The sequence below is a fragment of the Maylandia zebra genome, linkage group LG23, assembly GCF_041146795.1.
Source record: "Maylandia zebra isolate NMK-2024a linkage group LG23, Mzebra_GT3a, whole genome shotgun sequence".
In the NCBI taxonomy this organism is placed as follows: domain Eukaryota; kingdom Metazoa; phylum Chordata; class Actinopteri; order Cichliformes; family Cichlidae; genus Maylandia; species Maylandia zebra.
Window position 1 is genome coordinate 22,570,231 of NC_135188.1, and position 21,130 is coordinate 22,591,360.

The 21,130-nt window shown below is 40.9% G+C and overlaps 1 protein-coding gene and 1 long non-coding RNA gene across 3 annotated transcripts in view; both read right to left on the reverse strand.

The window, feature by feature from the left end:
- Window positions 1-156: 156 nt before the first annotated feature.
- LOC143414978 (uncharacterized) lies at window positions 157-3,530 on the reverse strand. The gene is made up of 2 exons (XR_013095593.1): window positions 2,816-3,530; window positions 157-1,767 (listed from the first exon to the last, which is right to left on the reverse strand). It is a non-coding gene; the product is annotated as an uncharacterized LOC143414978 (long non-coding RNA).
- A 4,079-nt stretch (window positions 3,531-7,609) lies between these two features.
- styxl2 (serine/threonine/tyrosine interacting like 2) overlaps window positions 7,610-21,130 on the reverse strand; it is a 33,986-nt gene continuing 20,465 nt past the window's right edge. For both annotated transcript variants that reach the window (XM_023154670.3, XM_004562537.3), the window contains exon 6: window positions 7,610-10,777. In XM_023154670.3, coding sequence (XP_023010438.2) covers window positions 8,028-10,777 — 2,750 coding nt within the window. In that variant the 3' untranslated portion in view covers window positions 7,610-8,027. The remainder of the gene's footprint in view (window positions 10,778-21,130) is intronic.

The following is a 21,130-nucleotide window of genomic DNA, read 5'->3' on the forward strand; positions in this document are numbered from 1 at the left end:
TCTGTCTTCCTATAATGTTTAGAAGACAATAAAATCATTTGATTTCCTAGAGATGACTAACAAGTGTTTAATATTGTGGATTTGTAAAAAGAAATAAAGTTTAAAAAATGTGAAGTTGTGAAAAGGAACACAAAAGGCACAGAAATACCACAAAGATTCAGCAATAGGTTCACTTTATTGTCAAAATATTCAACAAAAACCTCAAAAACAGATAATCCTCTGTTGTTTGTACCACTGCAGACATATATGTTGTTTTAAGTAAAGGTAGTTGATGCCAACACAAATTACAAAATGCAAGAACATATATTTTGCATGATGCTTTTTCTTGAATACATTAAATTAACGAATAGATATCATACAATTGTGATAAACATACCATGAAATTTACATTAAAACAGTTTGTCAATAAGAGAGGTTTTTTTTAAAGACCCTATGCATATACAGTTCTAAGTGTCAGGTAGGTTTAACTAACGTAAAAAAAAAATCATATCCTTTTATTCTCTCAGCTATTATTTTTCTGTATGTACAAGCTCTGAATGCTTTGACATTTCAACAGTAAAAATGTTTGTGTTGTTAAACTAGAAAAAATAATGAGGTGAATAAGATGTATTTTATAGGTTGCTGTTCTCTAGTCAGTCACTCAGGCAACATTTCTCAGGAGAGATCATGGCCTGAGTAAACATCATTGAGGGGTTACATGTCAGTCAAAGACTGGCTAAGAAAGAAATCATCTATATAGCTGTGTTGCACACATTTATCTTTATATCTTCAACCTTTCTTTTTTAATACTCAAAATTCTGCCACCTATTCAGGATAACACTACACAATTGAAAAAGAAAAAGAGAAAAACATATTCCTTTAACTTGATAATTGTTCCTTGAGAAGAATCTAGAATCCTCTACAATGTTAAAATATTAAATGAATGAAACTTCAGGAGTTTGCATGACACACTGTATTTCTAAAAAACAAAACAAAACTGGGTGAATTCAATTCAGTGGGAAATTTCATTTGTTTTAAGTATGGGACCAACAAAGGATCAAAAGCAGTCTTTCATTTTTGGGATCCTTAACTGTCAAGTGGAGCAATGGCAGCAATTAGACAGAACTTCCCTTAAGGTTTTATTTGCTCAGATGCTAACTAAAGATCTGAGTTTTATTGAGCTGGGTTTCTGGGATAGGGTTAACGAAGTCAGGTTAGGGAATTGGGGAGGGGATGGACTGCCTATGAAGATGGAAAAAACAAAACAAAAACTGCCACCTCAGCATCCCAAACAAGCCACAGGTACAAATACAGTCATATAAAATCATGTACATATTTTAGAAAAGCTCTGCTCTGGGTCTTCTGGTTTTCTCAAAACATTACCAGTAGGGGTCATAATTTGCAAGAGCTGAATCAGAAAAAAACGACTTGGTTAATTTCAGCAAATCCTCTACATATATTATATATCAGTATGTTACTATATATTATGTTTAACGCTCATTCACGAGTTAAACATGGACTCAAACTCATCAATCCTCTGCCTGGTGTTTCCTCTGGGGATCTTTCTGTAGGACACTGTTTTGTACTTCGATGATTGTTGGCCATCTTTCTTCTTGTCATCTGCAGCATCAGCCTCACCATTCATCACAGGAGACCTTACGGTTTTCATTGGATGTTTTACTGTGCCAGAGGAGATTTTGCTCTCTTGTTCATCTTCCATCGAGGACTGAGCAGGAGCTTCCATCAGTGTCACTTTGTCCTCTGGTCTGCAAAGCGATGTCTGTAGGTCTGAAAATGCACATGTTTTTGAATAATTTAAATACTTCTAGGAAATGACTTAAAATTACTTTCTTTTGCTCCATGGAGGTTTTTGTCCACTAATATTTATCTTAGTTGAGTCAGTGTCATCTTTGTGGAATTTTAATGAATGAACTTTCTGGCTCAAATCTTCACTTTCAGTAACTGTGTTCCAGCCAATCATAGCTGCAGTTATATAATATCCAATGTAGATCTGAACATTTGAAAACAGTAACTTCACTTTGGAACGTTTACAGAACAAATATATAAATGTTTTTACACAGCAATCTGAATTTTGGGTCTATAAAACCGTTTTATTAACGACGTATGACAACACAAAAATAAACCTCACCCATATCTTCTTGTTTCTTATTTTAAATGAAAATTTACCTTATCTCACAGAAACAGTATGTATAAGCACTGCTGTATTAGCCTATTTGCAGACCTTGTCTTTGTTAGGAAGTCTTAATGCTGATCTAAAGACTATAACAATAAATTTTTCCTTCTACTCCGCCATATTTTGCAAGCACGTACTTAACTTTTTAGCCAATAAAAGCCAAAATATTCTTAAGAATGAGTTTATTGTTATTCTGTAGATTTCTTAGAAAAAGGTACCCAGCAACATACTGTAATTAGAAGGAATAAAATAAATAATAATATGACCAAAAATACTATGTCTATGTATAATAATACCATGTAAATGATTTTACTCAATAATGGTCTTTTCTACAGTCTTTTTTGAGCATATTTCGATGCTAAAATGTTTGTAGTTTTACATAAATAAAAAGTTCACTTCTTTCACTTCAGCTATTCTTCAGTCAAATTTTAACATGTTTCCTCGTAAATTTGATATACCGTGGATCTGCCTTTTTCTTGCTGTGTGGTACCCCATTTAAAAAAAACCCAAAACAGAAGTGCATCTAAAGCCAAGCTTATTCTACCTGATAAGTGTCTGATTTAATGTGTGCAGTTCCTACCTGTGACCACAGGTGTCACCAAACCAGCCAGGACTGAAATCTATAGGGAATTCTGTGGTTACCTGTGTGCAATACAGGTGGAGTATTTCCGGAGTTGTCTGCTTCTTCTACTCCAGCTCTTTCACCTGGATGCCGCTCTTGCTCCTGTAAACTACGCTGCGACGTCTCTGTTTGTTCACTTAGATTCAGATGAGCGTCAGCACAGGGAACGTTTGTGTCTGTCACACTGTGTGCAGCAGCAGTTTGGTGTGAAGCGTCTGTGCTGCTCAGAAAAGCCTCCTTGTCACTGCTCGGCGATGTGGGATAAATGTCCCTGCTGTGGGTTTTGGCAGCGACAGCCCCTTTCTCTCCGTCTGTGAGGACTCTGGGAGCTTTGTTTTCTGTGCCGTGATGCAGAGTTTCAGCAGATTGTGGGTCCTGCAGAGGTGACAGAGGGACAGTTTTGGGGGATCAGACTGATCAGGCCTCTTTCCTGGCTCCTCAACCCATTCTTCTGTTTCTTCTTCTTTTACATAAACTTGTTCTTCCTTTTCTTTGTTTACCTCCTTTTCATTTTCAGCGTGATGCTCTCTCAGCTTCTCCACTTTGACTCCTTCTGCATTTCCTCCTGTTATCTGTCTGTCTTGCTCTATTCTCTTTTCATCTACATCTTCTTCTTCCATTCCTCTTCCTGCTCTTTCATCTCCACTTTCCTCTGTTACAGCTTGTTTCATCTCACCCTGACTTTCATCCTCACATACTTTTCCTACTTCTTTCTCATCTCCCTCCTTCTGATACTTAAACCACTCTTCTTACTCATCATTATTTATCTCCACCCCTCTTTTGTTGCTTCCATCCTTCTTCCTCCCTTTATTTCCCTCTTTTTCTCCATCACACTGTTTGACTTCATGGTTTTCTTTCTTTCTGTCTTCTTCTATTTCTCCTTCCTCATTTTCATCGTGTATTTCTTTCTCTACCTCTGCTGTAGAATGTTTCATTTCATCCTCTCACACTTAAACCTCCTTTCTTCTCTCTCGTTCTCTCCCTGTGTCTTTAATTCCTCTTCTCTCTCAGTCATTTCTTCCTCCATCTCTGCTTCTCCTTCCGCTGCTCTTCCCTCCATCTCCTCTTGGTCCATTTCTATATTGTCCTCCCTCTTATTTTCTTTCTCCATGTGGCCTCCCTTCTCCTCTTCCTCACCTTCACACCCAGCCTCTCCTTCCATCTCTTTTTCTGTTTTCCTTTCTTTCTCTACACATCTTTCATCCTTTTGGATTTTGTTAATGCTTTCTAGCAGCACGTGTCGTTTCTCAATTCACAGTCTGGTGACCTGGCGGCCACATTTTCAGCCTCATGCTTCATGTGTGTGTGAGTGGACGTGGGTTTGTAATACTTTAATCGCTCAGGTATGAGCTTGCGCTCCAGTTCACTGAGTCCTCCACAAGGTTTCACTTCTCTTTAACTGTGGCACAGACTCCTACCAAAGAATCCAGACTGAAGTAAAGAAACTAAAGAGTAAAGTCCTGAATGCAAATTTCTATTCAAGCATAAAGTTTGATCAGTAAAATACTGCTCTGTGTGTTCTCTTTGCCACAATGAATCTTTGATGCTTATTTCTAATTTCATATTTTCTTTCTTGAATTCTACTAAAGTAGCCTTGCATGACTCATAGGTCTAAATGATACTTATTTAGTTTTACTTCACCTATTTAACTACTCACTAAAACCAATGTCAAATCAGCCAATCACAAGGCTGCCACTCACGTATACATGGTCACAATGACCGGCTGAAGTTTAGACAGAGCATCAGAACAGAGAAGAGCGTTGATTTAAGTGGCTTGGCATGGTTGTTAGTCTAAATATTTCAGATACAGCTGATCTGCTAGGATTTTCCCACACAACCATCTCTAAAGTTTACAGAGAATGATCTGAAAAACAGAAAATAACCAGTGAGCGGTAGTTCTCGGGAAGAAAATGCCTCGTTGAAGTCAAAGGAAAATGACTGCTTTGAGCTGACAACAGTAATTCAACTAACCGCTTGTTACAACAAAAGTGTGTCAAGAGCATCTGAATGGTGTCATGGTCCTGGGTCGTGTGACCCAGTGTTGAGTTTTATGTATCTTTTGTATTCATTTATGCTTTAGCTTAGTTCGTCTAGTTAATTTCTAGGGTGCTGTTTAGCCCTTTGTTTCTTAGTTGTTTATGTCATCTCCCTGTACTCAGTCTCCCTGGATCATGCGTCTACCTGTCACGCGTCATGTCTGCGTGGTTATGTTTAGTTCATGTCATGTCTAATCTCCATGTTTCCTGTTTTATTTTGAAAGTCTGTATTCTATGTCAGTGTATTTAGTTTCACCTCTCCTGTCTTTAGGTTCATGTGTGTCAGCTGTGCTCCCATGTGTGGCCACTTCCCCTGATCATCCCTCATGTGTATTTAGTCTCTGTGTTTCATGCAGTCTGGGTCGCGTCGTCTGTGTTCCCACACTCCATGTCCTCATGGCCAGGCTTTACAGTCATCATCATGGTCCTCTGAGTCTTCTTAGTTTATCAGTATCTGTTTCCCAGTTTAGTTAAGTTTGGTTTAGTCACGGTGTTTCTGCTTCGTGTGAGACCTGTCATCAGCCATAATAAAGGCTCGCTTTCAGTTTAAGTTTACTCCGATCTACTCTCTTGTGTTCGCACCTGGGTCCACCACACACACCACCGCACGGTCTGTCTCCTGAACATTGAACCACACTGCATGTCGCTCTTGTCAGCTAAGGACTGGAAACTGAACCTACATTTCACATAGCTCACCAAAATTGGACAGTAGAAGAGTGGAAGAAAGTTGCCTGGTCTGATAAGTCTGGATGGTAGGGTCAGAACTTGGAAGCGTGGATCTATCTTGCTTTATGTCAGTGGTTCAGCATCACTTCTTAAGCACAGCCAACCTGAGTGTTGTTGATGACCCTGTCCATGCCATTATGATCACAGTGTATCTATCTTCTGATGGCTGCTTCCAGCAGGATAACTCACCAAAGTTCAAATCATCTAAAACTGGTTTCTTGAACATGACAGTGAGTTTACTGTACAGAGATAGACCCCAAATCACCAGATTACAACCCAGTAGAGCTCTTTTGTGATGTGATGAAACTGCAGACAAATCTGCAGCAAGTGTGTGATGCTGTCATCTCAACATGGACTAAAACGTATGCCACAAAGAATTAAGACAGTTCTGAAAGGAGGTGGTCTTAATTGTCTGTGGATATTAGACTCCCTCTCAGTCCATCCCCTCATGCTCTTTTGTTTCTCTGTCTTTAAAACAACTTCATTCTCATTGGCTGATTGCCTGTACCTGGCATCACCATGAAAAGACATGACCTCTAATTGAGATAAAACAGAGCCAAGAGTAAGAAAAACTATTAGAAACTGAGTGTTGACAGTAGTCTGAAGCTTTTGGCTACAGGATTACCTGTACTTATGTTTGACAACTAGGTCATGCTTATATTGAAAATGCACTACTTGAACAGGATATATGAGACAGAAAATGATGAAAAGCACAATTGGTCCTCTCTAAGAGCATGTGTAACCAGCAGATAACAGGAGTGTTTTGAAAAATGCTCCAGTGAGAGAGTAAACAGTCAAGTACATGAGTTAAAAAGAGCAAAATGTTCTGAAAGTGTAACAGCTTGCATTGATTTCCTTTTAACAGTTTCCCCTCTAAATAATACATTTTTAGTTTTCGAACTTATGCTATCTTCATGCAAACTGCTCACCATGTTTTCATGTTTAAAATTTATATAAAAATAAAGTAGAAAAACTCCACAAATTATTAAACATGCCAGGGTATAAAAATGATCCCAGGTGTGTTCTATAACATTATGATAATAAATAATTTTGAAATGTGCAGTAAAAGCAAAGGTTCTAAAACCAGAGCATAAAACCAAAATCCTGTAATTATACAGCAGTACAGACTCCTTGGCTGAGCCTTTTATCTGACTTTAAATGTACATATAAGAGCTTGAAGATCAGCACTCCTGCTGCGGTTTATCCCACTGTGCTATGTAAAGCATTATAAGCTTTAAAGTATGTTACAGTTTCACATGTAGTGGAATTATTTCCATATTTCCCATCCACTACACAGCACATAGTTGTTATCTCACTGAAACCACATCTATACCACTACAGTTAAAGAAATATTATGGTATTTTGTAAATGATGTTATCTTCACATTTTGCATAATTTAGAAATTGTATAAATCTCAAAAGCAATTGCATTTAGTGTCCAAGATGTGGCAGTATAACACGAGAAATGCCATGCTCATGACCACATGCTGTGTGTTTACAAAAATGAAACAGTGTTACACCCATCTCCAATCCCCTTCCTGTATTTTAACTGTTTGCATGGTGTGTGTGTGTTACATGCCTAACTGTCTAAACCTTAGTGGGTGAATGACTAGTTTTAGCTCTTCATTCCCCCCTCACTATGTCCTTTTTCACACTTTAAACCTTGCTTAAGTTTTTGAAATGAGCTGCTGTTTTTGTGAAGCATATTGTGGCTTTTGTTAAGCAACAAAACAAGTTATTAACATCAAAACATCAAATTATTAAGTAAAAAAAAACATATTTTTGTCTGCATAAAAAGCCATCAGTCCCACTTCCTGCAAGTGACAATTATATTCATTCCAAAAAACATTCTAGTAATAGTGATTGCTTTGTCACCTGCACAAATATTTTATAAATACAACTTGTTTGTGTTTCTGTTTATTTTTACCATTTAATTTTTTGTTTTTTTGTAGTAAGTTATGGAGGTTTTCAATTTTTTTTCATCACAAAAGATGAAAACAACCTTTATGATGCAGCTTTATTAGGAGCCATTAAACCAAATAAAAAGCCCAAATCATCATTCATCAGAAAATTTATTACAATAGTAAAATTGTGCAAGAGTACAAATTCGAGGGACTTTTCCTATTTTTTTTTTTTTTAGAAGTTTCACATCATCTTTTCTATGAAAATTTGCATTCATTGTGTTTTACATTCAATTGTGGTACAAGAAAAACCTTAACTGAGAACTGTATTGTGTATTTCTTCCATTTTAATAGTAAAACAGGCTCAAATCCTTAATTTCTTTGCAGTGCTGATGTAATATGAAAAGGTCAAGGTGCATATTTTTCTATGGATGTGAATGCTAGTGTTTTTTGTGCATTAGAATTATTGCAATTTGTACATCCTTTGTTTTCACTCCTTGACCAAACAAAAAGAGCTTTGTGTGAGCTAGCAGCAGCAGCAGCAGCACAGAATTGGCTCTTTTACATTTTCTAAAACCTGTCTGCATCAGTAGTATTTTCTAAGTTTTGCTTCTCTCGCTTTGCCTCCTGCTGAGCTCTCCAAGCAGCGAGAACCTCGTCGTCTTCAGCCTCCGCGGCAGCTCGAGCCCTAATCCTCTGCCTGGTTTGGGCAATGAAGGTGGAGATGTCATCCTCCTCCTCTTCTGTGGCTTCCTGTCTCCTAGTCCTTCTCCCTTCTGTCTCATTGCTTTCGTATCGTGAATGATGAACAGCGCCGTACGGTCTTCCCGGTTGGCTGTAGCTGTGGGATTGTGTGAAGCCATTGCAGGAATATTCTGTGTCTTCACTTGATAGATCTTCGTGTAACCTGGCTCGGTATCTGGAAGTAATGCCATACGTTTCCTCATCATCATCTTCGTCAGCAGCATAAGAGGCTCTTCTGCTTGAGAAGTCAAATTCAGAAGCTGAGGCATCAAGATCATCATAGGGGTCCTCTGATGGACCAGCTTCAGTTCCTGAAGCTGGTTTTCTCGGGGGAGGCCTGACACTTTTCAGCCAGTCATCAATGTTGGTGTTTTTATCTTTCTCCAGCGCTGGGTTAAGATTCAGGCACCCCGATAGACCGTAAGTCCTCTTTGGTTTCTCCTTTTTCTTTGTCTCCTCAAGAAACTCCTCCTCTTTCTTCTTCCTTTCCTCCTCCTCATCTTCATCCTCCTTTGGCTTCTTTTTCTTAAACAGAGTACTGCGTTTGTTGTCTTCCAGGATCTTCTTCTTTTCATAGGTAGACATCTTGTCCCTCATCTCTGACTTGATCTCCTTGTCCATGGCATCCAGTTTATCCAGGTTAACTTGGTCCTGGAAGAGGCTGAAGAGAGGAACACTGGTAGTGGTGATCTTGTTTTTCTTTGAGCCTAGGGTGGAGCCAAGGTTAGAGCCTAATGCTGAGCCTCTACCACTGAGACCGGAGATGCTGCTTGAACCGCCACTGGAGAGGACTGATGCTGCCCTGCCTCGATCTTGTGACAGAGAGCTGGAGTAGGAAGCACCACTCAGCAAGGATGCTTTGTCATCATCGACACTGCGCCTTGAAATCACGTTTGATGGAGCACCAAAGCTCAATTCAGACCCGGCACGTGATGGAGGAGGAAGGCTCATTTCACTCTGCTTCTGTTTGATTGTTTCTGAAACAACATTAGCAATCCAGTTTTGGATGCTAGCCAGATTGACCATTGGTTCACCTCCAGGGCCCTGCACAGTTGGAACTGGGAGGATCGGCGGTACTGGTGGCACAGGATTTGCTGGGATTCCAAACTGTGAGGATCTTGTGCTGCGAGCCTGGGAAACTGAAGAAATTATGGAAGATCTACCACTGAGCATGGACATATTGTCATCATTGGCAACACTTGGCGGCCCTGTAACACCAGCTCCAGCCCAGAAGGCAGATAGAGGTATCGTACCACCACTAACGCAACTTTCTGTTTCCCAGCCACATACGGACTGGCTTTCTTCTAAAGTTTTCTTTGAACGCTCCAGAAGCTCTTCACGTCGTTGTCTTCTTCTGATTGTTGCTAAGTCCTCGCCTCTGCTCAGCTCCAGAATCTCATCTGTGTTCTCTTCCCCGAGACGCTTCTGCTGCCTCAGCTTCCATGCCTGATACGCTGTCAGATTGACGTCTTGCAGAGAGGGTGTCCTGGCTTCTTCCTCACCATCACCAACAGAACTTTTCTCTCCATCCTCACGATCTTTCTTGTTCCACCCAAACTGGATTCTCTTGATTCGCCAACGTTCCAATGGTGACATCTTCTCCTTATTCTTCTGACAGAAGTTAAACATGGAGCTGGTGTCAGAGAGGATGCTATCTACTTCATCATCAATCGTCTTCTTTACTCCTTCGTCTTCAGTGGCAGTGCTCTCACTGCCTTCATCATCTTCTTTCTTGCGGTACCGAGCAGCTGCTTGCTCTTCGATCTCCTTAAGCCGCTGCTTCCAAAGATCAGAGTAACTCATGCAGCTGGAGGTGGACATTGTGTCAGAGGGTGGGCGTCTGTTGCGACGCTTCAGCCGCTCTTTCACAGCTCGTATGTCCTCACTGGTTACGCTCTCCACATCAGTGTCTCCAACTTCTTTTGTCTTCTTTGTAAAAACCCCCGGAAGAGACTGCTCATCTTCCCCATCAGTGTTCAGCTGTGCCTCCCACCACTCATCATTCTGGTATTTTTCATTCCTCCTCTGCCACTCCTGAATCATGCTGTCCAGACCATCATCATCATCATCATCCCCATCTTCCTTGCCCCCTTGTTCAGATAGAACAAACTTATTTGGGACACCATTGGATACCTGGTTGTTGAACCCATTCTGTGCTCCAGTCAAACCACTTTTAAGTGCTGCAGCAGCTGCAGAGGAGGCAACGCTGCTCATCACACTTTCTCCATCCTCCTCCTCCTCCATCATAATGGAGTTCGCTTTCACCTCAATCATACTCTGCTCTTCCTCTGTGTCCGTATCCTCATCATCCTCTTCCCCAAAGATGCGAGTACGCGCTCGAGCATCAATCACAGAGCACTGGCTTAGTGTTTCGTCGTCATCATCTCGCTCCTCCATGAGGGTCTCATTGAACTCTCTCAGCTGCTTCAGGAAGCCTTCGTTGGGGTTGATGGCACGTTTTTTCCTGATTGAGGTCAGAGCCTCCATGATGGTCATGTTCTGGAAGATCATCAGGTAGCAAGCCACCAGGATAGCAGAACGACTGATGCCCATCATAGAAACAACAAGAACCTTTCCTGCAAGTAAAGGGAACAATGATTACCAATAATGAAGAGTTGAGGCAAATACCATTACTCAGCTACACCCAAAGTAAATGAAGTATGTTATGTATGTACAAATTCTACATGAAATAGTCCACAGTATACATCAGTTTTGATGTCTGCAATAGATTAATGTAGTTAATCTAGTTAAACTTGCAATAATGGCCTATGATCAGATGAGGGCAGCAAAACCATTGACAAAGCAATAACTTATTACATTTTAGGTTTTATATGTTTCAGCTTAAGTGTGCGGAATCCCTTTCTATAATGTTTATGAAGAAAAAAGATTTTTTTATGACCAATATATATGTCCAATATTTTATTTTATTTATGACCAATCTTTAGTCTTTGTCTTCACACTCTTTAGAGGAAATGTCTATCTATTTATTTACCTAAATGCTCCACTGTATTCACCAGTATATATTTGTGTGTGACTGCCTGCTGGTTTTAGATAAACAGGTCAGGAAGGAAAGGCTTTTAAGAGCTTTTTCTTTTAGAACCAGCAGCATGCTGTGGACAAATTCAAGGTTATAAGTGTGTCACAGCCACGCAGCTTAACTGAAAATCACTGTAAAGTAAAGAGTTTCCTTTCTTCAACACCTATTATTTTAAAACCATTGATTATAAATGCTGTAAACAGAAGTTTGAGTGGGAGGGATTCTATTGTTGATAATGCAGCTTCTGGCTGTATTAATTGCTTCATATCTTATTCTATATCCTAAGACATGTTAAAACTTGCTTTAAAGGCCTTTTTAAACACAATAAGCAATATGCAAACCCCACTCTGTGGTATCTGTGCTACCACAGTGACGATTTCTACAATATTAACTGACAAGTGCAAATATAGCAGATACTATAAATAAAACAAATACATTGATATTATACATTTATGAGCGGCTTACTTAGTCTGGTAAATAGTTTAAGGTGTTGCAATATATATAGATTCATATTTATCAGCGTGAAAAACATTTAACATTTAAAACATTTAAGTGAATATTCTATTCTTAATGTTCATGTAAGTGTTTATGATTTAATGCATAGAAAATATACAGGATGTTATGTTCCAGTGGTAAAATGTTCCACAGATCCATTAGGAATTACACACATGTTTATACACCCATTTTCAGGCTCATAACAGGCTGACATCCACTTTCATGGCCAGGTTAGGACTGTCCCTTTACTTAATGACAAATAGAGTAGACATGATATCTGAAGTTAATTCAGAGTTGAATTTTTTATTTTATTGCTTTTCTCCATAATTTTAAATATAAGGCCCAGATGAAGGTCATTGCATATCAAACAGGTCATCATCAGGTTGAATAAACCTGATGAAATCTTAGAGAAATAACAAAAAATGTTAGGAGCAGCCAAATTAACAGTCAGATACATTTTTAAAAGCAGTGACTATAATGACTAGTTCAGCAACATCAAAAGGCCTGAAGGAAGATGAGTAAAAATCATAACGATAGTATTATTTCCATGGTTAAGAAAAACAAGTTCACACGATTTAATCATTTTAAGAACACTCTTGGGGAGGTGGATATATCACTTTTAAAGTCTATGGTCAGGTGACAGCTTCATGAATGTAAATACAGAGACTTAACAACAATGTACAACTACTGGTTACACTCAAGAAAAGGAGAGACAGATTAGACCAGAGAAGAGGAGAAACAGTTGAAACCAAGGATAATGATGGGAAGAGAGTGGGATAGAGAAGAAGACAACTCATGATCTAAGGGATACCACATGATTTGGTAGAGGCAGTGTTATGGAATGGGCAAGTATGGCTGCCAGTGGAAACAGGCGTCTAGTGTCTACTGACGATGTGACTGCTGTCCACCCCGAGGCATGATAAAAATAAAACCCAAGAGTTTCTCAGATGACCACATCAGTCACCTGATTGCAACCCAGTAGGGCAGCTTTTCAGTTATTATAGCTAAAACGTGATGCAGAGAGACCCACAAACAAGCAGAAGCTGAAGGTTGCTGCAGTAAAGGCCTGGTAGAGCATCTCAATGAAGGAAATGCAACATTTGGTGATTTCAATGGATTTGAGACTTCAGGAAATCACTGACTTTTAGTTTTTACAAGAACTGTTAACCCTCTGAAAAATATATATCCATAACAGTTAACACAATACATCTTGAAGTAAAATTGGTAGAGGCACTTTAATCATATCTTACCGAGTGGTTTAAAATGTTGCATACGGAGGCCAAACTACAAAAACTGTTTCTTTGTCCATCAAATTTTTGGTGTAACTGTATTATTAAGCTGTTGTTTATGAAGTTTTCAGGCAATATTTTAGGGCATGTTAATTAAGAAACACAATCAACAGCACAGTGACTGTGTCAGCCTCTTCCAGGAACACGCATGTTCTTAGAAGCTGTGACGATGAGAAATTACAGATCAGTTGTTTGGAATATTTCATTGTATCACTGTTGACCTTCACCTGGAGATATGTATTATAAATCTGGAAAAATAAGTGCATTGTGGATCATGACTGTGAGCTAAATAAGAGAATAAATGAATAGTTAAAAGTCTGTGGGAACCAGAGACCAGAAAATGCAGCATTGATGAAAACAGACAAAAAAAAAAGTCTCAAGGTTTCCCAACTTCCATTTCTAATGTCAGATGAAGAGGATGCCTTCAGGTCAAGAAATGAATAAGACATTTATTTATTTATTTATTTTTTTTATTTTTTATTTTTTTAAATGACATCAGAAACAGCAGTATGTGACATTACGTGATGGCAGAGCTTCAGTTCATCCTTTGTCATTTTTTTTTTTTTTTTTTTTTTTTAAGAGCATGAGGGTGGGAATGGATGTTTGTGTCTGTGTGTGCCCGTATGTCTGTGTCTATATGTCAGGTTGGGTATCAGACGCCACCTCTCTGGGGACACCTCAGGCCCTCCAAGGTTTGGAGGCCTATCTCCACCCACCACCACTTCCCCTGCCGGTGGCGGACTCCCTCAGGTGTCAGTGTGTTGGTGGTTCTTTGTATCTGGGGGTGGGCGTCCGGGTACACACCGGCTCACTCCTTGGCGGCCGCTTGTCGGGGCCTGGGGCTCGCTCGGGCCCCTTTTGAGGTGGGGTGCCCCCGGCCTCTCGGCCTGGGGCTCGGTCACTCAGGCACAGCTGGGGGCCGGCGGAGCTCACGGGCGCGTCACTGCAACTCCCCCTGACTTCTGCTCCGCGGCTGCTGGGCGAGCCCTCATCTGGGACTCTCCTCAGCTCTTACTGGAACAGTGGCGCGGCTGCCCCTCTGTTGGTCTTCCATGGTCTCTTGTGTTCTGGGGGCCTCTGGATGTCTGGAGTTTTGATCTCCTCCATACCCGCTTCACACCCTGGAGGACGGGGCTGTGGCCCCCCCACACTCCCTAGCAGATCATTACATGGAGAAACCTTTGGAATGCAAGCATGCTGATCCACACAGGTATGCACACATGGGTATTCACAGACGCGGACTAAAGCTTTCTTGGCTGCTGCCTCAAAGCACACTGTGCGCTGTCTATCTTGCGTGCTGCACAATATCGTTTATTATTTAGTAAATATTGATATCTATGACTAGCTAGTTTATTGTGATGGTGCTTTGTTTTCTCTATTATTATGTTGCTCTTTGTTGTTTGCTGTCTCCTCTGTTTGTTTTTTTTGTTTGTTTGTTTTTTTCTCCATACAGGTGACCCAGGAGTTCTTTTTTTTTTCTCTCTCTTCCCCCCCCTTCTCACCGTCTCTTCTCCCCTTTGGTTTTCTTTCTTTCTCTCCCCCTCTTTCTCTCATTCATTCCCCCTGTCCTATTTATTAAAAAAAAAAGAAAAAAAAAAGAAAAAAAAAAAAAAGAATAAGACATTTATTATAAAGTGGACATACAGAGCAATGACAATCAGGGCTATAGGCTCACCAGTAAGTAGATGGATATAAGAATGTAAAAAGCAAATTTTCTTCAACCCTTCCTATTATAAATTTATTGATTATAAATACTTTAAATATGAACTTTTATTTGATTTTGAGTGGTTTTACCCATGGTGATATCACGTTCTGGAGTACCCTCTCTGTAAAGTAAGGTTTTACTGATTGAGACATAATTAAAAAATGTCTTGTCCTTACAAAATCTTAAAATGAGGTAAATACAACCTAATTTAAACAACAACACTTTACATATTAAACTATTTCAATGTTCACAGTTTTGTTTTTTAGCAGTAACAACTTAAAAAGCAATCATTTTCTATATGTCTTTAACAGTCTTTCACATCGGAAATGAAACAATACTGGAAGAGCATATGGGAGATGGATGCAACCCATAACAGCAATGCTCAGTGGTTAGTGGATCTGAGAGCAGACCACAGCAACCTCCCTGAAAAGGGACCAGTAACCATCACAGTGGCAGACATACAAGAAAGGGTGTCCAGTATGAAGAGTTGGACAGCACCAGGCCCCGACATGGTTCACACCTACTGGCTAAAGAAGCTGACTGCACTCCATGAGCTTCTGGCAGCACAAATGAACCAGCTGATCATTGACAAGAGACACCTGGATGGCTAACTGAAGGCCGGATGGTCCTGATCCTCAAGGACCCCCAGATGGGACCGGCCCCATCCCACGACTGGCCTATAACCTGCCTCAGTACCACATGGAAGCTCCTGTTAGGCATCATAGCAGCTAAGATGAACAAGCACATGGGTCAATACATGAGCGGGGCACAGAAAGGGATTGGCAAGAATACCAAAGGTGCAAAACAACAGCTACTGGTAGGCCGAGCAGTCAGCTGAGACTGCAAGACTAAGCTGACCAACCTGTGCACTGCCTGGATTGATTACAAGAAGGCCTATGACTCAATGCCTCACACCTGGATCCTGGAATGCCTGACCCGGGGCCGGCTATATGCTGGGGCAAGAGGGGGCAATGCCCCCTTAAACAAACGTCCTGCCCCCTTAAGTCAAATTTTTAGAAGTTGAGAAAGAAAATAATAGATTACCCACAAACTGAATATGGACAAGATTTACTACAGTAGCTGAAAAATCCGCTGGAAAAGGCACAAATGAGATGATAGGTTTCACATCTCGTTTGCTCTTTACCTCCGTGCGCTGTTTGTGCAGGCTCACACAGGACTCGGCAGAGAACTCACACCCCACCCTACACCCAGCTATACATCAATTTGATGCATCTTGCCACCGCCTTCAAGTTGGACTCAAGTTTATAAAGAACCCATGTCAAAGTATTGTGGTTAAGTTCAGTCCAACTTATTAACCTGCCTCTGAGATGAAGCGTAGCTGCGAAGAATGTACTTTTGCCTGTTTGGCTTCCAGTTTTCAGCAATGGTGGTAGCTACTTGGTTTTAATATTAATCTTTCTGGGTCACAAAATAAACTTTTAAGATATTTTCAGGCGAGAATGTAGCTGTGTAAACTTCAAATATCTCCTCGATTTATCAAGACATCACATATTTGCAAAAGTGCTCTGACGTTTTCGGAGACGTCTGTTACCCACCAGCTCAATAGCTAGCTGGAGGTTCAAGGCTCATTAGAGCTGGCGAGAACAGCGAACTCCGGGCACATCGTTTTCTAACCCCCTGCGGTCTTTCGCTACTCAGGTTAAACATGATATATAAATCACTTAGATAACTTAAAAATGTTATTGTTTACTCCAGTGTCCTGTTATATTTTCAATAGCAAGGAAATTCAATCTGCAAATTTCATTAAAGGTTTAATAGACTATCATTTTGTCTTTATTTTTAGTTACCACATACCTTAAACACTTCAAGCTGTAAGCTAATGATAGGTACATATGAGTCGATGCATGCAGGTGCAATAAAATGTACGTTTTACGTCAAATGGATGCATGATCTGATTAGTCGACTAATTGCAAAAATAATCGGTGACTAGTCGACTATGAAAATAATAGTTTGTGGCAGCCCTAATCCAGAGCACCCCACCCAACCCCCACACCTTTCCCGCCTCCATTGCCACCATGTGCCCCCTTTATATTTCTGTCTGGCCCCTCATATATGCCTGTCTAGAACTGGCCAAGGCCTGACCTATACAAGATCAACAGGACCCTAAGAGCCTTCATCAGGAATTCAATGAGGATGTGGCGGATAACACTAGAGGCAATCTTCAAGCCCATAGCACAGGTCACCATCAAGTGTGAGATCTACCAAGGAGGTGCTCTGTCCCCATTGCTCTTCTGCATAGGCCTGAACCCCCACAGTAAGATCATCAACAAGACTGGCTATGGATACCGACTTCTGAATGGAGCAGTTGTCAGCCACCTCCTGTACATGGATGACATCAAGCTTTATGCCAAGAGTGAATGAGACATCGATTCACTGATCCACACTACCAGGCTATACAGCAATGACATCAGAATATTGTTCGGACTGCAGAAATGTAGTCGGATGATAACAAAGAGAGGGAAGGTAGTCAGAACTGAGGGGATCCAACTACCAGAAGGCAACATTGCAGGCATAGAGGAGAGGTACAAGTACCTGGGGATCCTACAGGCAAATGGGAATCATGAAGAGGCCACTGGGAAAGCTGGAACCACCAAGTACCTGCAGAGTGTTGGCAAGTCCTGAGGAGTCAGGTGAACTGTAAGAACAAGATCAATATCTATGCCATCCCATCCAGGTACCTGATCAGGTACCTGGATGGGATAATAAGTTGGCCAAAGGAGGAGATAGAAGCCACTGACATCAAGATATAAATCCAGCACAACCCAGCACATAACAGCAGGGTGCAAGATGCTAGCAAGCAGGGCACATATGGAACTCCATAAGCAAGTGTCTGGCATAGTATACAGAAACATCAAATACAGGCCAGGACTTCCAGGCCGTATTTGGCCTGGAAGTCCTGGCCTGTATTTGATGTTTCTGTATACTATGCCAGACATAGCCAGGACTTCCAGGCCAAATACGGCCTGGAAGTCCTGTTCAAAATGGGTGATGCCCCCAAGGACGGTGGAGAATGACCAAGCTAAGATCCTGTGGGACTTTGAGATACAGATGGACAAAATGGTGGTGGCTAACCAACTGGACATAGTGGTGGTAGACAAACAGAAGAAGTATATTAATAGTATATTATATATAAACAGTGTAATAGTATTGTACACATAATATTGCACATTTCACAGATCTCAGTAAGTATCACTAATAAGTGATTTTTGTACATTCAAAATGAGGTAAAGTAGTGCTGTGTTATTTTAAGTGTTCAGTTGTTTTTTGTTAGCTATCAGTCTGACAATTGCGGGAAAGAAGCAGTTGAAAAACTTTGTTCTGTGATGATGCTGTCTGCTTTGTTGTGTCTCAGATTGTACGTAACAATTTTTGTGTCTGTGCAGAGGGTGAGCTGGACGGTGTGTGTCCCTAATAATTCTCTCTTTTTTTGGCAGGGTTGAGGATGAGGTCATTTTCCTCTCTGTAGGAATGAACACTGTCTACCAGAGTCGTGTACCCACTCCTTGATGAGCCCCATGATTGTGGTGTCGTCAGCGTATTTGATGACGATGGAGTTTTCCTTGGTGGAGACATAGTCATAGGTGTACAGGGTGAAGAGCTTGGGGCTGAGACAGCAGCCCTGTGGAGATCCTGTGCTGACTGTGAGCACCTCCTATGCTCACCACTTGTGGTCTGCCTGTCAAAACGTCCAGAATCCGGTTACGGGTCAGAGTCGGGATGCCAAGGTCTGTCTGCTTCTGTCAGCTTGCCTGGGGGGATGGTGTTGAATGCAGAGCTGTAGTCCAGGAAGAGCATCCTGACATGCGTTCTGTTGCTTTCCAGGTGTTGCAGTGTGTGTTGCAGGGCTATTGCTGTTGCATCATCCACTGATTGATTGGCAGTGTTGGGACTAACGCGTTACAGTAACTACGTTATTATTGTGGTAACGAGCACGGTAACTAGTTATTATGCCAAAATCAGGAACGCGTTAGTCGTTACTGGGATTTAGATAGGGTCGTTACTAGAGATGGACCGATCCGATATTACGTATCGTATCGGTCCGATACTGACCTAAATTACTGGATCGGATATCGGAGAAAAATAAAAAATGTAATCCGATCCATTAAATATCACGAAAGCACCTCACAAAACTTGCAACACGCCGTAACTCGCCTCAGAACGCTAGCACGTCGGAGCAGTATGCATCACGTGATAGAGCGGCTGTGGCATGCGGGACCTGTCGGTGGTCTGGATAGCATTTGGAGCTTCGCTAGCAACCTGGCATTTCATCTCCGACAAAGTTATCCCCGAGAGAAGTAAAGCAAGTGTGTAAGTCCATCTCTGAATGTTTGTAAAGCATTCCTGCGTTAAGCTTAACAAGCGACTGCCTCTCCTGCTGCTACTTCAATCATGAAACTGCTTAACGATCAGCTGATCGGCTTTTCTGTCGTGAGTCCGTCTCTCTTGTTTGCTTTTGGCCCACTTTGCACCAGAAAGAGGAAACCAGCGGCTGAACAACAGCAGCACGTTTAAGCTTGATAAGCTGTTGTTAGAATTTATTTAATATTACTTTCTACTCGAGGATCTTTTTCTACGTAGCTGACGCTGGTAACTGTGCAGGGGCGGATCTAGCAAAGTTTAGCCAGGGGGGCCGATAGGGCATTAACAGGGAAAAGGGGGCACAAAGACATACTTTTCTTTCTTATTCTCATTTAAAATGTCGAGCTTTTAATAAATAATTATCTGACACCCAAAGTTTTAATTTGATGTAAAATGAATAGAAGTCAATTACTGTATATAGTGACTATTAAGTCTAATATATATACCCTAGTAAGCTATAGTACTTTTTACTTTGGGAAGGTACCATCTGTGCAGTCTGCAATTTTGTTGAAGAAAGATGTTGAATCTATTTAATATTTCTTGAAAAATAATTGATTTCTGTGCATTTTTTTCACACTTCATCAAATTAAGGTTGATTACGTCGATTAAGCATCATGAGGTGGAGCGTGAGGGGTGGTTCCCTATTTTTTATTTATTTATTTTTGTTGTTGCTGGGAGTTGGAACCCTATTAGTTAGGTTGCTTAATATTTACGCTAAGTACTCTTTAAAATACCAGAATAGTGAGGATGGTGTAGGTTTAAGTTTATTAGATTGATCAGTATTGCTGAACTATGAAATATTTTTTTTGTATACAGGTATAACAGAATAGCTTTAGTGTAGTTGTTGTTTTAAACTTGAGTATGAACTTGCAGACTTGCAAAATGCAGCAAGATATTTTAAAAAACAGTTTTGTTGATTAAAAAACACTATATCGGATTCATATCGGTATCGGCAGATATCCAAATTTATGATATCGGTATCGGTATCGGACATAAAAAAGTGGTATCGTGCCATCTCTAGTCGTTACTCGTTACTTCGCGTGGTGGCTATCCCGGAGCTTCCACAGATTAAGTAACATTAGCAAGTGGTGGAGGCCAGCAGGTGGATGAAGGAAAGGGGACGCAGAACGAAAAGAGACCCAAGGCGGCTGCCGGTCCAAGTGTGAACTGAACTTCAGGTAAGAAGTTATGACCTGCAGTCTCTCTGGGTCAGATATAAACCAAGTTTAGGTGGAGTTTATTTTCGTTATTCTGATTTTTTCCGTACTGCGTGCTAGCTAGCATGACGGGGTTTCTATACAGCTGGGTGGGTGCTATGAAGTTAATGATGTTGAACTTTATTTTGTTCATAAGTTATTAGAGTTGCCAACCCTCCCGTCTGGTATTCAGAGAAAATATTACGCGTTTCTTATTGAGGTGAAAAGGAACAGTTTGTCCCGTAATTCAGCTACAATGAAAAAGGCACAAAGCTGGAGTTATTCTGTGTTTACGCTGCACAGCTGCCTCTTCTTCTCTCATCCTCTCCCCCCTCCCTCTCCCGTTTCTGCTTCAATCATGAAAACTGATCAGTGATCAGCTGATCGGCTCTCTTGTTTGTTTATCGCCCACTTTGCGCCGAAAGAGGAAACCAGCGGATGTCGCGCTAAACAACAGCAGCACGTTTAAGCTTGATCAGCTGTTGTTAGAATTTATTTAATATTAATTTCTAGTATCAGCTGATGTTTGCTGGAGCCACAGCTGTAAAAGCTGCTGGTCATGATATGGTTTGGTTATCTGGTGAGAGAGAAACATGAAGATGAAACCAGGAGATGTCCTTACTGGATCATCAGAGCTGTGATGGAGAAACAGGTTTACCTTTTAGTTAACATGAACGAGTTGAAGGGAAGTTATGAACTGTTTCTGAGAGACAAATAACCCCAGGATCCTTTTTTATGTAGCTGACAGCTGGTAACTGTGCAGGTGCGGATCTAGCAAAGTGTTGCCAGGGGGGCCAGGTAGGGCATTAACGGGGAAAGGGGGGCAC